This window comes from Lissotriton vulgaris, chromosome 9 (assembly GCF_964263255.1).
Source record: "Lissotriton vulgaris chromosome 9, aLisVul1.2, whole genome shotgun sequence".
NCBI lineage: Eukaryota > Metazoa > Chordata > Amphibia > Caudata > Salamandridae > Lissotriton > Lissotriton vulgaris.
Genome location: NC_141697.1, coordinates 325,257,181 through 325,272,367, shown reverse-complemented (window position 1 = coordinate 325,272,367; position 15,187 = coordinate 325,257,181). Strand labels below are relative to the sequence as shown.

At 50.0% G+C, this 15,187-nt stretch overlaps 1 protein-coding gene across 1 annotated transcript in view; it reads left to right on the top strand.

Moving 5' to 3' along the window:
• EML5 (EMAP like 5) overlaps positions 1-15,187 on the top strand; it is a 1,453,541-nt gene that overhangs the window by 1,342,006 nt on the left and 96,348 nt on the right. The window contains exon 39 of the mRNA XM_086936634.1: positions 11,776-11,879. Coding sequence (XP_086792760.1) covers positions 11,776-11,879 — 104 coding nt within the window. The remainder of the gene's footprint in view (positions 1-11,775; positions 11,880-15,187) is intronic.

The following is a 15,187-nucleotide window of genomic DNA, read 5'->3' as shown; positions in this document are numbered from 1 at the left end:
GCAGCACTGATTGTGCCACCCACAGAATCAGCTTGTAAAATGTGGCTCAAGCCTGCCATTGCAGAGCTTGTGTGCAGTCTGAGACTGCCATGTCGATTTGGCAAGTGCACACACTTGCCATGCCCTAAACCTTCCCTTTTCTACATGTTAATCACCCCTAATGTAGACCCAAGGCACCGCCGTGGGCAGGGTGCATTGTATGTGAAAGGTAGGACATGCCCTGATGTGTATGGCATGTGCTTATAGTTCGTTTTTCACTATTGCAAGGCTATCTGGTTCCATAGGCCAGAATGGGCAGTTTCATTATAACATCTTATAATCATAACTGACCCAGGGAACAAGATAGGAAAATAGAGTTTAGTATGCCTGAACTCAGAATGTTAATGTGCATCTTTTAGTGTGGGTGATTTTACATTCTGTGTTTGAAAATACCACTTTTAGAAAGTAGGTATTTTGTTGCCTAACCATCCAGTATGCCTCTGCTAGGTTGTGTATTGAATGTCTGGCTTGTGAGTGACAGGAGCTGTGAGAGGGCTACAACTCCGGCAGCCTGATGAGTCAGGGCTGGGCGGAATGGGACCTGGGTTGAATTTAGAGTATGGGGAGGAGATTTCCTTTCACCTGCCTGGGCCAGGTCTGCTTTCAACAATGCCGTCTCCACCTCCTGCCAGGAAGTTGCACCAGTTAGGACAGAACTGGTTTTGTCTCGGTACAGACACATTCTGCCTTCAGAGATCAAAACGTGTGTGTTTAAAAAGGGGGACCCAGACCCCAGAACTTTAGATCACTTCTGGGAAATCAAGAGGAACCTTTGCCAAGGAGAAGCTGAAGGAAGATTACTGGCTGTTTGGGGTTGGCCTGCAGTGGTTACTTGTTGCCAAGGAAAGGAGAAAAAGGACTTTGCTATTTGCTTTGTCATCTTGAGGAAGATCTCCAAGGGCTTGAATCTGAGCTTGCCTCCTGTCTGAAGTCTCAGGGACACAGACTTCACCACCAGCTCCCCTGAATTTCCTTGCTGGGAATTCCAACCTGCATGCTGCTGTTTATGGTTTAAATCTCTTTTATGGAAATTTTAAAACACATAAATATAACCATGCAGGTTTAGCTGTAAAACCAATGATATTGTGTAGCATATGACAATTAACAGGGGGAAGGGACATTGGAAACCCCCACCCACTCCCTGTGTTCCATGTCCACTACCAACGCAGTCTAAAACCGTACGTGACCCAAATCATTACTCCGCCCGTTGTGTATCAGCGAGGCACAGTAAGTGAAAGTATCGGGGACAGGTGACCTCCCGGAATTCGAAGGCTAAGAGCGACAGCAAGAGTTGCCACAACTCAACATACTTGGACCCCTCCCCTGCCATTGTCAATGTCAGCTTCTCCATTCCGAGAATATGCCACAGGCGATATAGCTAGCCTGTGAAGGTTGAGATAGTGGAGGTGCACCAGTGTGTGAGTATATTTTGCGTTGCTGACCCCAGCGCAATTGCCATCTGCCGGCCTCTACGGGATCGCAGTGGATAAGTCAGAGGATTTGGTAGACCCAACAGGATATATGCTGGGAAACATGGGATTTCTGTGTTGAAATGTTTATCCACTTCGTCTGTCACCCGAGTCCAATAAGGCTGGATATGTTCACACTCCCATAATAGGTGTACCAAAGTGCCTACCTGGTCGCAACCCCTCCAACATGTCGCATCCCGAGTATGGTCCATTGAGTGAAGACGCTCCGGGGTATAATAGCAGTATGTTACTACCTTTGTGAGGTTTTCAGTGAGCCCCATGTGATATGCTGAATGTCGGGCCCTATAATATACCCCCCCATTCTTTGTGACCGAGTGTTCTGCCCAGTTCCCTCTCCCATTGCGCCTTTCCGGAATTGTAAGTGTGAGCTTGTCTCGCCTGTAGCATCTTGCACAAATCGGAGATTAGCTTTTTATCTGACGTGCGGGTAATAAGCAACCGCTCATAAGGGGAAAGACGTCTATTGTATTGGGGGCGGACCTGATCCTAGAGCGCCCAATGCCGTGCTTGTAAATACCGAAGTCTCTCAGTTTCAGGTAGCCCGTATTCCTGCTTAAATTGATGGAATGGGTTGACTCCTTTGGCGTCATTCATATGGTACAAAAATAAGCATCCAGCGGGCCTCCATCCTGCAAATGCAACCGCGTCCGTACCCGGGGTGAAGTCGGGGTTGTCCATCAAAGGGGTGAGCGGAGACAGGAAGGTGGTGAGTTCGTGCTTGATATTAGTAAAGTCCCACACTTCAAGGGGAACTCGCGTAATATATGAGATGTATACGTTGGGGGGTCTGTGGCGCTTGCGTAGAAAGTGGATTTCCTGCAAGGGTCTCGCTGCTACTGCCTGGTCTTGAAACATCCAATGTTTCTCTGATTCCCAGCGACTCCACACAACCAGGTGCCGCAGTTGGGCCGCTTGGAAGTAGAGCTGAAGATCAGGGATCCCAAGACCACCCCCTTCCGGAGGGAGCGTCGCTAGTGTCTGCTTCAATCGTGGCTTCCGACCGATGAACTGAGCAAGATCTGATTGAGTCTGCTGTATCCAGCCTGTAGGCGGTTGGAGAGGGATGGTACGAAAGAGATAGAGGATCTGGGGTAAAATGGTCATTTTGACCGCCGCTATTTTGCCTAACCACGAGAGAGGGTAATGTTTCCGTTGACCATGCTCTCGGTGAATCTTCTGTCGCAAATGTGCGTAGTTGGTAGCAACTACTGTCGGGAGAGAGGAAGCCAGCTGAATCGCCAAATACGGGATTGTGTCTGCCTCCCACCTAATGTGAAGTAGGCCTTGAAGATATTCCCGGGTGGACAGCGACAGGGAGAGATCTAGGGCTATCAATTTATCTGTATTCACCTTAAACCCTGCAGCCTGTGCAAAGATGTCCAAGTCTGCTAGGCATGCCGGTAACTCACTCTTTGGTTTAGATAATGATATCAAAACATCATCAGTGTATAGGCGGATCGTATGTATATAGCTGCCAAATTTTATCCCGGAAATCGCTGGGTTCTGCTGCATCCTCTGAGCCAGAGGTTCCATATAGACGGCAAAAAGAATGGGCGACAGAGGACGCCCCTGTCTTGTGCCTCTCTCAATGGGAAATCGGGAGGACATGTGACCGTTCACGCGAACTGTAGCTGTCGGTAACTTATAGCAGTTCAAGGTGTACGTCCGAAATTTCTCTCCTATCCCCATTCGCTCTAAAACCTGCTCTAAATAAGGCCAGTGGACTCTATTGAAAGCCTTTTTGGCGTCAATAGTGAGCATCATATACTCTCCCTGTGTACGTGTGGCTTTCTCTATGAGATGTAAGGCACGTTTCATGTTGTCAGAAGTTTGGCGTTTGGGGATGAAGCCTGTCTGGTCCGGGTCAATAAGACCAGGCATATGAGGTGCAAGGCGGACGGCTAGGATCCCTGTGTACAATTTAAAATCTATATTAAGAAGAGAGATAGGGCGATATGCTCCACACTTGGTCCTGTCTTTCCCTGGGTTTGGGGATCACCGCTATGGATGCCTCTAGGAGATCTCTTGGGATCACCCTGGATTCGGCAAAGGAATTAAAAAGCAGAGTGAGGAGAGGGGCAATCAGGGCACAAAACTTCTTATACAAAATAGCAGAAAAGCCATCCGGTCCGGGGGCTTTTGCCGACTTAAGACAAGCAATGGCAGTAATGACCTCTTCCGTTTGAATGCTTCTGTCAAAATAGTCAGCCTGGGCTTTAGTCAGAGCTGGCAGGGTGACGGAGTCAAGAAAGGTGGCCCCATCGGAGCTTTCCAGCAGGGAGCTAGCTTAAAGGTTAGCATAAAAATCTCGAAACGCCTCGGCAATGTCTCCATCCTCCGAGACGCGTTTACCATCCCCTCGGCAGATCTCCTGGACCCCCTGCTTTTGTCGGGTCTGGCGTAGCTTATGGGAGAGAAGGCGCTCGCACCTGTCACCCCCAGTATAGTAGGCATGCCTCAATTGCAAGGCTGCAAATTCCGCTCTATCCTGGTCGAGTATTCTGAGTTGTTGGGGCACAGCTTTAAGCTGACGCCACACCCGAGGGGCTCCCGTTCTCTGGTGCATCTGCTCCAGCATCCTAGTTTGTTGGGTGAGTTCTTCCCGCTTATGCCTGCGCTCCATATTATCTGCGGCTGAAATGGCTATGAACTCCCTCCAAACGACCGCCTTTAGTGCTGCCCATTGTGTTGCAAGTGTTGTGTCTGTGTTGGCATTATGTGAGAGGTAATCGGTGACGAAGCGCTGTATACTCTTAACTACGTTGTTGCGATGTAGGAGAGTGTCCCTGAGACGCCATACCCTAGAGGGCCATGATATGGGTGGGAGGGCGAGGGTGGCAAGCACCGGTGCGTGATCTGAGAGGGAGGCAACTCCTATTTCAACCTCCTCTGTCGAGAGCGCGTGTACGGGTGCAGATACCAAGAGATTATCTAGCCTAGTGTAGGACTTATGTGCGTTAGAGTAATAAGAGTATTCTTGGCTATGGGGTGGAAGCTTCACCACAAGTCTCATAACCCCAGGTCGTGCAAACGGGCCAGCCCTTCTGCGGAAAGTGCGCCGGATTGATGAGTGCATTGACGGGATCTATCCTTAGTGTTATCAAAAACTAGGTTAAAATCCCGCCCACCCCCCAGAATGATATTGCGGTCTGTCGTGGCTGTTGCTTCGGTGAGGACGGAGTGCAGGAATTGTTCTTGGCCACCATTCAGGGCGTAAAGGGAGCCAATAGTGAATGTTTAGCTACCCAGGGCAAATCTATAGACCAGTAACCTGCCCCTAACTTCGGCCTCTTTATGTAGGACCTCCCCTTTAAAGTGCTGAGCCACTAAAATCACCACCCCAGCTGATTTAGTAGGGCCTGAGGAAAAGAATTGGGTTGGAAATTTCTGAGACCGGAGACGGTGGGAATCCCTGGTCAAGAGGTGAGTTTCTTGTTGAAGGCAAAGATGTGCTTGGGTATTTTCTAGGCATGACAGAACTGCTCTGCGCTTCACCGGGTTATTAAGACCCCGCACATTTAAGGTTAGCATCTTAAGAGTGTTGGCCGGAATTCATGGTAACTAAGAAGACCAAAGGCATAGATAAAGTGCCGTATCTGGTGCTATAGAAGCACAGAGTTATCAGTTGACCGAGGACACCATGGCTGTGTGGAGCTACGCTAACCCTGAAGGGAAAGTGGACATGGAACACTGGATCCCTCCCCAAAAAATCCCCCAAAGAAGACAATGATAAGAACAATTGAAGAAAGTGAACAGTAACATATTGTCCATCATACATCGGTGATTGGAAATGAGGCAATTTGAGGTAACCTACCAACAATTGGAAAGCCCACTCCCGCCAACGACCTGGGCGCAAACGAGTCAGCCAGCCGGCTAAGTGTAGCTACTAAAGGCAGCCAGGTTGGGATTTGGTCAGTTCTGCGGAGACAGTCTCAAGAGCTGACTGCCGGCCCTTTATTATTTCCGCATCAGGAGGATTCTTGGGACAACGTCTTCGGCCTTGCTGGTGCCATCGGGGCTTAGAGTCATCCGCACCAGCTTTGAGGTTCTCGTCCCGCTCTCCTCCGCAGGGGGTTCCACACCCAACAGCCTACAAGCCTCCGACAAGGAGCGTATCTGATACAGTTTATTGTCCATGCGAAACACCAATCGAAATGGATGGTCCAGCTGTAAGGGATATTGCTTTGCTGAAGATGCGTAGTAATGGGCTTGAAGGTTCTGCGTTTTTGCAGGGTGAGTGCGGACAAGTCCTAGTACAGAACCGGCGTCTGGTGGCAAAACATCAGGGGGTGCATTAGACCCACTTTTTGGAGGATATCTTCTTTGGTGCAGAAGTCCTGGACGCAGACCAGGATGTCCGACGGCGGAGCCAATGGGGCTCGCGGAGGGCCCACTCTGTGAGCTCGGTCTAAATGCAATTCCGTCTCGAGAGGTCTGCCCAGCATGTGATCGAAGAGCTCCCTCGTGTATCTGAAAAGGTCCTTCGAGTCTTCGTTCATCTTCACTCCTCCGATCCGAATATTATGGCGCCGGAAGCTGTTTTCCAGATCTTCGAGGTGCGTCTTAAATCAACCTGTTGATCCTGAATCCCGATCACCTCCTGTTGCAGTGCCACCAGCTCCTTGTCCCTCCCGTCACTCTTGTCTTCCAACTTGGCGACTCTTTCACTGATGCCATCCATGTCTCTGCGGACCTCCTTAATCTCCACCGTGAACTCCAGTTTGAGCGTTTGGATATCCTCTCTCAGTGCAACAAACGCAGACTCTAGAAATGCCTTGGAGATTGGTTCCGGACTATCTTCCCGCTCGGATGCTGGGCGGGTAGCGCCTGCCGCCATGTCGGTAGCTTGTTGACCAACTTGCTCTTTCGCAAATAAGTCCTTCAGGGTCTTGTCCTTGCGTCCTCTGGAGGAGGACATATCGCGCCACAACCAAGTCTAGAGGAGCCCCGAGTTGACCGAGCCCTCTTCAACACTCCGACTGCACCATTCTCGAAGACTCCTGGCGCTGTGATGTCCGACTTCCTCTCAACACGTGGCGCTTACGAGCGTCCTGACCAAAAGGCAAGCGAGCTAGGGCACTATAGCGCCCATGTGGTCGCTAGCGGGGAGCTCAGCCCTCTCTTCCGCAAGCTGCTCCCAGGAGGCTCAATGCCGTGGCCCCTCGCTATTGGGCACCTCGGACCCCAGTCGGCCAGCAGCCCTCAGTGGCTATCTTCCTCGCTGCTCCTCCCCACCACAAGGACGCGCTTGAGCAGAGGCACCTGCCTGCACTAGTCCTTTGCCGCCGTTACTTCGCGTGACTATCCAGGGGGCTGGCCATCCCTCAGCTGAGCCTCACAACCACCGACTCTGGCGCGGGAGGGTGCCACTAGGCCTCTAGGACCCTCCACCAGCACCTGGCCCATCCGCGTCTCCCTGGCCAGCCACCCAGCAGCCGGCGTATGTTACTCCTTGCACCCCCACCGGATTCCTGAGTCCAATTTCTATAGTGGGTCCTCCTAGACGGGGTATCCTGTGCTTGCACTCCGGGACTCACCCAGCAAGGATGCCTGGCTCAGGCCGCTGCGACCCCTCAACCCCTCCAAAATGGCGGCAGCGTCCCTGCTAGTAGCACTGACGGCAGGGTTCTGCCTATTCACCCCTAACGGGGCATGGAGTTGTCCAAATGCAGGCATACCACTCTTGCCGCTCCCCCCCGCCGTGTAGGTGCGCTCGAAAAAAGGTTGGTGGGGCACTTGCTTGAGATGGTCTGCCGTCGCCGCGGCTCAACGCAGGAATTTTCTACAGGGCCCTCAGCCGCCGATCCCAAAGCAGGAATGTTCTACAGGGCCTTCAAGGCCCACGATAAGCTTCAGGTTTGTCTGCGTCTCCCTGAAGTGCTTCCCCTTGGGCAGCGGATGATTCTCCCCTTGCTTCTGCGGTGGGGTCTCAGATGTCGGGCCTCGTGGTGAGCCCCGCCAAGGCAGGCCGCTCCCTCTCCCCACTCAGGTAATCACCTGGCAGCGAGGCCCAGACCAGGCCGCAGTGTATTCAGCCGGCTGCAGTTGGTCTTCACGTTCAGCGAAGTGGCAGTCGCGTCTCTGTCCGCAGTGCCGCCGGCCGGGGTCCACTCTCCAACTCCCAACAAAGTAGGGTCCTCCAATGGCAGCGCACTTCAAGCCGGACCCGGGAAGCAAGCCTAGGTCCGGGTCAACTCACTCTTCCGCACCTCCTCAGCTGCAGTCCGACAACCTCTCGACCCCGTGTCTCTCGGTGCCACACCCGGCCTCGGGTAATAACGCTGAACGGTCTCACAGCAGCTCTGAAATGGGAGGGCAACAGAATCGCGGTCGGGCCCTCAACCGTTTCTGCACGGGGCTGGGTCCGGTGGAGTCACTCCCAAGATGGCGGCCGGGAGAATCCGTCTCTTCCTTGTTCCGCTACTGGACCGCAGCCAGTGCGCCCCCTCAGCTCCACCTTCTGTTGTCTCTCTCTCTCGGGGGACCGGAACCCTCGATACTGGGCACTACTCCTGTTGGGCCGCTCGGGCCTCCCACTCCGTCGCTTGGGCCACTCTCAGCCACGTCAGCAGCCTCCGGGCCTCTCCTCACGGCCCTGAGGGTGAGTTGCGTTGTTAGCCGCCCGCCTCATGCCACTGAAAGTATGCTCTCCTAGGCTCCTCAGCTGCCCGGGCAAGTGCATCACAAGTTCCGCTACAGAACAAGCCCTAGTGCTTGGGCCAACAACAGCTAAAGCAGGCCGTCAGCGGGAGCTTCGGAGCAACACGTCTGCTCATGCAGCCATCTTGGCCACACCCCTCCCTGCTGCAGTTTAGGACCTCTAGAGACTGTTTGTTGTTGGGAACTGGAAGATCAACGCAATGAGGAAGAAGCGTGTCGCATCTGCACCGATTCCCGACGCATCGCCGAATCACGGAGAAGGCGCGTGCCGCATCTGCACCTGGTCCCAACGCATTGCTGAGCTACGGAGAAGAAGCGCACCGCATCCCCACCGAGTCCAGACGCATCGCCGAGAAGATCATTGCAGCACCTGCCATGCAGCTGCAACCGTTCACACATCGTCTGGATCATCGCATCGAGCCGCCATGTTGTCACATCTGACCAGATCGTCGCCACGCATCGAGGCGCCATCTTGTCATATCATAACTGGAATGCAGTAAGAAACAGACACATCTCCTCCTTTCCGGTAATGAACAGACGCATCGCCTCCCCTGCGCTGCAGCAAGGAACTGACACATCACCTTCCCGGCGACCCTTCTGTTTGTTTTGCATGACGCATCTAAGGTACTTTGCTGGGAAAGTGATGTATTTACAACTTGCATTTTCACTGAACTATTTCTACCATTTAAGAGCCTTATTTTTGATACTGTATTGTGGATTTTTGTCATCTGGTCTTGTTTAGATAAAGATTACTTATGTTTCTGAGCTGGTGTGGTGTCCATTTGTAGTGTTTTCACTGTGTTACTGTATGTGTTCACAAATGCTTTACACACTGCTTCTGAGATAAGCCTGTCTGCTCGTGCCAAGCTACCAAGGGGGTGAGCAGGGGTTATTTTAGGAGTGTATCCCCCTTTTCCTGACTAGAAGCAAGGGTCGCTATTTGGACGAAGGTGCAAATCATTGCCAACTAGAAACCCTGTGCACTACCATACCGCCTGTGCCTGTCGTCCTCAATTGTCCCGCCCCCAAAGACTTATCAGGCAGTGAAAATTCAAACGATAATAAAATGTGTTTTATTTTTCCTTTCTGGCCGTTTTGAGGCAGCTGGCAGAGTGGGTGAGGGGGGGAAGCGATGCTCCTACGCCATAGTGGAGGAGATGGGCTGACAACAAGACGAGGAGCCACATTCTGAACCAGGAACACTTGCTCAGGCAGGTTGGCTGGTATCTCAAAATACCGGAAAGTTCCATATTATAACTTAAATCCGACCAAGATAATGATGGCCGAAGGACATCCTTCATAAGTAGGGCCAAAAGACAGCTCTCGCACCAACCAAAGGTGGTAGATACAAGGTGATGATACGGATTTATTTTCTTGTGTGGCAAAAAATCAGCATATTTCTGAATCCTCATTTCTTCACACATTTCATCAGCAAGTGACAGAGCCCTTATTGCTAAAAAAAAAGGAGATGCTAAGGGGTCTAGGTGGGACTCCAATTACTATCACCTTCATATTTTCAGAGTTTGATTTTAGCCAATGGCTACTCATCCAGTTACACACATTGCGCATGCATGCCTAAAGCCACACAGCCTTTTCACTAGTTCACCCACAGAATAAAGAATACGTGCATGTCAGTGGTGTTTCAGTAGAAATAGAACAGAAACACACAAAAGAGCAATCAGGAGATTGATTGTAAACATTAGAAAACATCAGGAGTTCACAAAAGCTCAGCAGAACCTCACATTCAGTCAACTGCAGTACTGATGTAAAAAGAGGGAGAGGCGCTAGCTGAAAGTGGCTTCGAAGATAGTAACAAGTACAATGCAAACCTGTACAAGATGCCCTAGACTACATCGTAGCTGACTGTGTCAGAGACTGCTGTAAAGATCTAACATAATCATGGTCATGAAACAATCACCACGTTTTACAGAAGAGGTATATCTAATATCTGCCAGAGAGATGAATTCTGGACACGATTATGGTACTAACCCAAGCTGAAATGATCAATAAAACTATGCCTTTCAACAGAGCCCCCATTTGTAGGCAAAAGGGAAAATTGAGATACTGCTGGCTTTTAGTGGCAACAGTATATAAACATTATAAAACGAAATGTGTGCGAGGCATTAGTTAGGAGTACCCAGGTATTTGCCAAATACCTGTGAGATCTGGTTGATCAGTTTTGAAATGCTTTCCTACTCATACCTTATCTTGCTAACAGCATTATAACAGGTCTTTATTTTGCTGACGGCAGTCTGATTTATGATTCTACAGTGACTGGCTTGCAAAGAGCTCCGAACACTCTGGAGAGGAATTTACTTATGTTATGAATTTTGTCATTAGCATAGAAGAAGACCCACATACTTTCTTTTAGGGTAGAGAGGATCAGCTAGAAATGGTATTTAGGAACTTTGTTGTACAAATGAACATAGATATTTGCTAATAGTTATGAACAATACATTTTTTATGGTTGTAATAGCGGCAAACAAGAGGAAAAGCAGTGCATATTTTAGTTAATGTCTTTTCAATTTAGCGCACTATGTAGGGGCTCCTCTTTGCCTCCACGATCAGGAGCATCCAATGTCAAAGTATCACCTGTACTGCCACAGGGTACACTATGTGGCTTCCTCTCCCACTGAGACAGATCCATGAGCCAGAGGCCACCATATGAAGAAAGTTCCAAAGATATTAGAAGTCAACACCCATGGAACCAATGAGTTTAAAGTTTAGACTTAATTCCTACTGTCTAAGGGTTTTATCACCTTTAAATGTATTCTGTCTAGGCCCCTATAAAATAATTGATGGCATGGACGTATGAAGAAATGGACATTCAAAATTGCACAAATTATGCCCACTGCGGATAAACGTATTTGTCCGACAACTACATCAGTAGCCTTTTTTTAAAAAAAAACATGACATCATATGTCAGAGGTATGGAGTAAAGTATTGATTACTACGTTTTGCAAAAAATAGGTTTATGTAAGTAATGGTTTAAATCAGGGTTTGACATGGGGAATAAAAGGAGTGCAACCTTTGTTATCCTTTAGAGTACATAGTTAAAACTACTCCCAGGGAAAAATGTGCCCTCCTATGTGAGTATACATATGCTGGTAATTATACCGATGCTAATAAATACAACAATGAATATAGAAAATATTATATTTCTCAAAGTAATTACAATCTTTTAAAAATATCTTGAAGTAATTTGTGGTACAATATGAAACATCTATGGATGACTATTGCGGTCTATATAGTATTTTAGAAACTGTGAATGTAAACAAATAGCATGAAAAATAAATAGTAGAACGACACGTGGAATATAATTTGATGTTGTGTGGTTTGCTTCCTGCACTTAGATATTGCAATTCCAAAATAAACCTGGACTAGAATTCTAAATCATATTTGGATATAAACCAGTTGCATCATGCTTGACAAAGCTGCTCACCGTATTCACATTTTTACCAGGAAATGATAGTTTTTCTCGGATTTAAAAGAAATCTGTACGTTAATTTTGTTTTTGTTTTTCAGTAATAGTTAAGGTGAAGTTATTTTAGATCTTCAGATTCTTATGTCTCTGCTTCTTCCTAAGGTCTCAACTGGATCCTACAAACGACTGGTCTATGAAGTGCCTTCAGGAAAGCAGCTACTGGACCAGGCTGTGATAGACCGAATAACGTGGGCTACCTGGACCAGGTGAGGTTGATGTCTTTCTTCAGTGTTTCAGATATTAAATCTGCAACATTTTCCAAGTCGCACCGTTTTACCAGGGGCATTAAAAGTTAAAAAGGGGAGGAAATCAAAGTGTCACTATCAGGGTCCGTGCCGACTGTGTACCGCCTCTCAAGTACCAGAGCGGAGCCAAATAAAATGATCGTCTTTGTGTGCTGTCAGTTTCTTTCTTTCTGTGCCCTTTGACCCATATCTGGAGTTCCGCTCCTAACTTTGTCAGTATTCTGACGACTCCAAAAAGCTTTTCACATTGTGCCAAGCAAAGATGCCCCTACAGAAAACAACAGGATTCAAGCTTTGCCAAGTCTGCAAAAGGAGATGACACAGACTTACATGAGGTATGCTTGTGGTGCTTGGGCTACAATCACACATCCCAAGTGTGCAGATATGCTCCCAAAGGTCATTTGGGATGAGAAGCAAAACTCAACATCACTAAACATAGGGAAAGGTCATGGTCCAAGCACAGGTCTTGCTTCTGTTCAATTGCAGTCCTGGTCAAGAAGCTACTCGCACTAAAAAAGTGCACTTCCTGGTGGAAGTCATCAGTAAGTCCAAGTGGATGTCCAAACACAAAAAAACAGAGCAGGACTTGACCCCATCACGCAACTCGAAATCTAGCGAGAAGGCGCAAAGGCGTCAGGATATAGATCACACTCCTCTGATATTCTCTAAATCCAAACTAACCCCACAATTTGTATCAGTGTGCCCTGAATTCTCAATTGCTAATAAATAGTGGCCTTCAAAGAATCAGACTTCCAACGGAAACGTCTGCGCTCAACACCGTCTGCAAACACAGGGCCTACTACCATGCCCATAATGACGGGGCCACTAACTTCCAGTCTGGTGAATTAAGACCATGCAGTTCCTTCCAGGCTGGCACAAACACTAACTCCACTGGTGCCAGTAGACCCAGCACTGAAGCTTATCTTTGAACCTGAAAAGTTGTTGGCCTGAGCGGATCATGTTGAGCTATGAAATTATAAAAGGGCAACCGGTGGTCATTCAAATTCAATTGGTTATTCAACCATATTCAAATCCAATTCCTTTGAACTGACATTGATACCAACAGAGGATTCACACTATTTTTGGGTCTGATGGAGACCCCTGTGTCCCTCAGGACACGGAGGAGGATGATGATGAGAAAGGGTACAGAATTCTCCCCTCATTATTACACTCACTATTCATTGTAGGTTGACCTACAAAATGCCATTGGGCTAAACTCAGTCAGTCGTGAACCACCTCTAGACAACAACTGAACTCCTGACTTTGCTGGGTTTTACCATCAACTAGCTGAGGTCCCACATCAATCCCTCACAAATGCTTCCATTCATTAAAGCAGTTCTGGACACTGCGGCATTCAATAAATGTCCTCTGCCGCAGCATGTCCGGGGTATTCAGGCTCGGAGACTTCTTGCTTTACTGGTCCCGTGCATTTCTCTAATCTAGAATGCCTGGTTAACATGCTTGAACTTAGTAGGCCTAACATCCAGATTGCCTGAGAGATGGCACAGTATCTGTAGCAATGGCGGGCAGGCACCAACCTGACCTGCAGCAGGCCATTCTCATTCCCCCTCCCATAGTTCATGCCGGTGTCAAACTCAACACTGCTAGTTTTAGAAGAGGTGGAGATCTGGGGCCCCTGGCTTCCAGCAGAACTTAAAGCAATCATTTGATCCTAAAAGCCTTCCTGCAACCCATCAAATGGAGGCTGGTGTAGGTCATCATCATCAACAACATAATTGCCATGTGACACTGTAATAAGCAGGCCTGAGGAGAAGCAGGGTGTCTTTGAGCAGAGGGGTCTGCCCTCACTGAACCCTGGAGTTTCCTCCAAAGCACTTCTCGTGAGACGCATTCCTGGCTGAAATGGAAAGAATGACTTTTTAAAGCATTCCAACCCCTACCTCTCCTGCCTCAAGTTCTGAAGCAGGTCAAGATAGACAAGCTCTGAGTAGCTCGGAACAGAGCCAGGAAAATCTGAAAGAGACACGTTAGTGATAGATTCCTTACCTTAGAATATCCCCAGGCATCAGACTGGATCCGGAAACTTTTGCGTAGCAGTACCCTTGCGCGTCGGTAGGCGTCGTCTGCGTCTTCGCGTCCGTCGTCGGCGTAGTGGGCGCCGTGATGACGTCGTCGGAGTACTTAGACGCCGCCTCCGCGTGCTGACGTCAGTTCTTTTTTTTCCGCGCCAGCCAGCGCAGATCTGGAAAGAGCAGGTACCCAAAGTCACTTTTTGACTAACTTTTTGATCTTTTTTGATCATTCCTCGAAGTTTAACGACTCCGATCGGTGCCTTAGGGATGCCCGGTTTTAAACACTGTGAGGAGTGCGACCGCACGATGTCGGTCACGGACCCCCACCACCTGTGTTTGACCTGTTTAGGCGTCAACCACGACGACAAGGCCTGCTCCGACTGCCGGGCCCTATCTTCGAAAGCCCGGCGGGAGCGGTCCCGCAGACGACTTGAACTCTGGCAGTCGGCCCCGCGCCGCGCGAGGTCCCGGTCCCACAGGAGGTCGAGGTACAGGTCGCGGGGACGGAGCCACCACAGCTCCGGGAGTCGGCACCACTCCTCCGGGTCGAAGTCGTTGTCAGGTAAGAAGCACAAGAAGTCGAAGAGGCCTCATCGCTCTTCTGACTCCCCCCGACGCTCGCGCGATGCGGCCGGGGGTTCGGGTGACACCGCCCACGCGGCTCCTTCGGAGTTGTGGGCGTCTCGTCCCACCCCACACCCTCCGGTCCCTGGGCAGGACGGGATGCCGGAGGAGATTGAGCGCTTCCTCATGGCCATGAGGTCCCTTTCTCCTCCGACCGGCTCCGCGGCGCCCAGCGGACCCGTCTGGGGGCCCTAGCGGGTCAAGGGCTTCGGCCCAGACGCCGTCGGGTGGTTCGGCCCCGATGCCGCCGGCACCTTCGGGCCCGGCGCCGTAGGGCTCCACGATCCCGACACCGCCGGCGCCTTCGGGCCCGGCGCCGAAAGGACCAGCGGCCCCGCTGGACCTTCCTCGGGCTCTGGATCGTCACCGGTGGACATTACGACCCCCCCGGCGTCGGTCCGTCAGGTGTCACCTCCGTCCCCGATACCTCCTTTGCTCCGGTTCCGACGTCGGATATCTCCAAACGCCGTTTGGAGATATCCACTTCTACGAACCGGCCCCATTGCATTACAACCCTGAGTTTCAGGAGATGGGTGAGGAGGAGGATTGGGAGGGGTCTGAGGATCCTCTGACCAGGGAGTGTCAGTCTCAAGAGGACTGGGCAGGAGACCT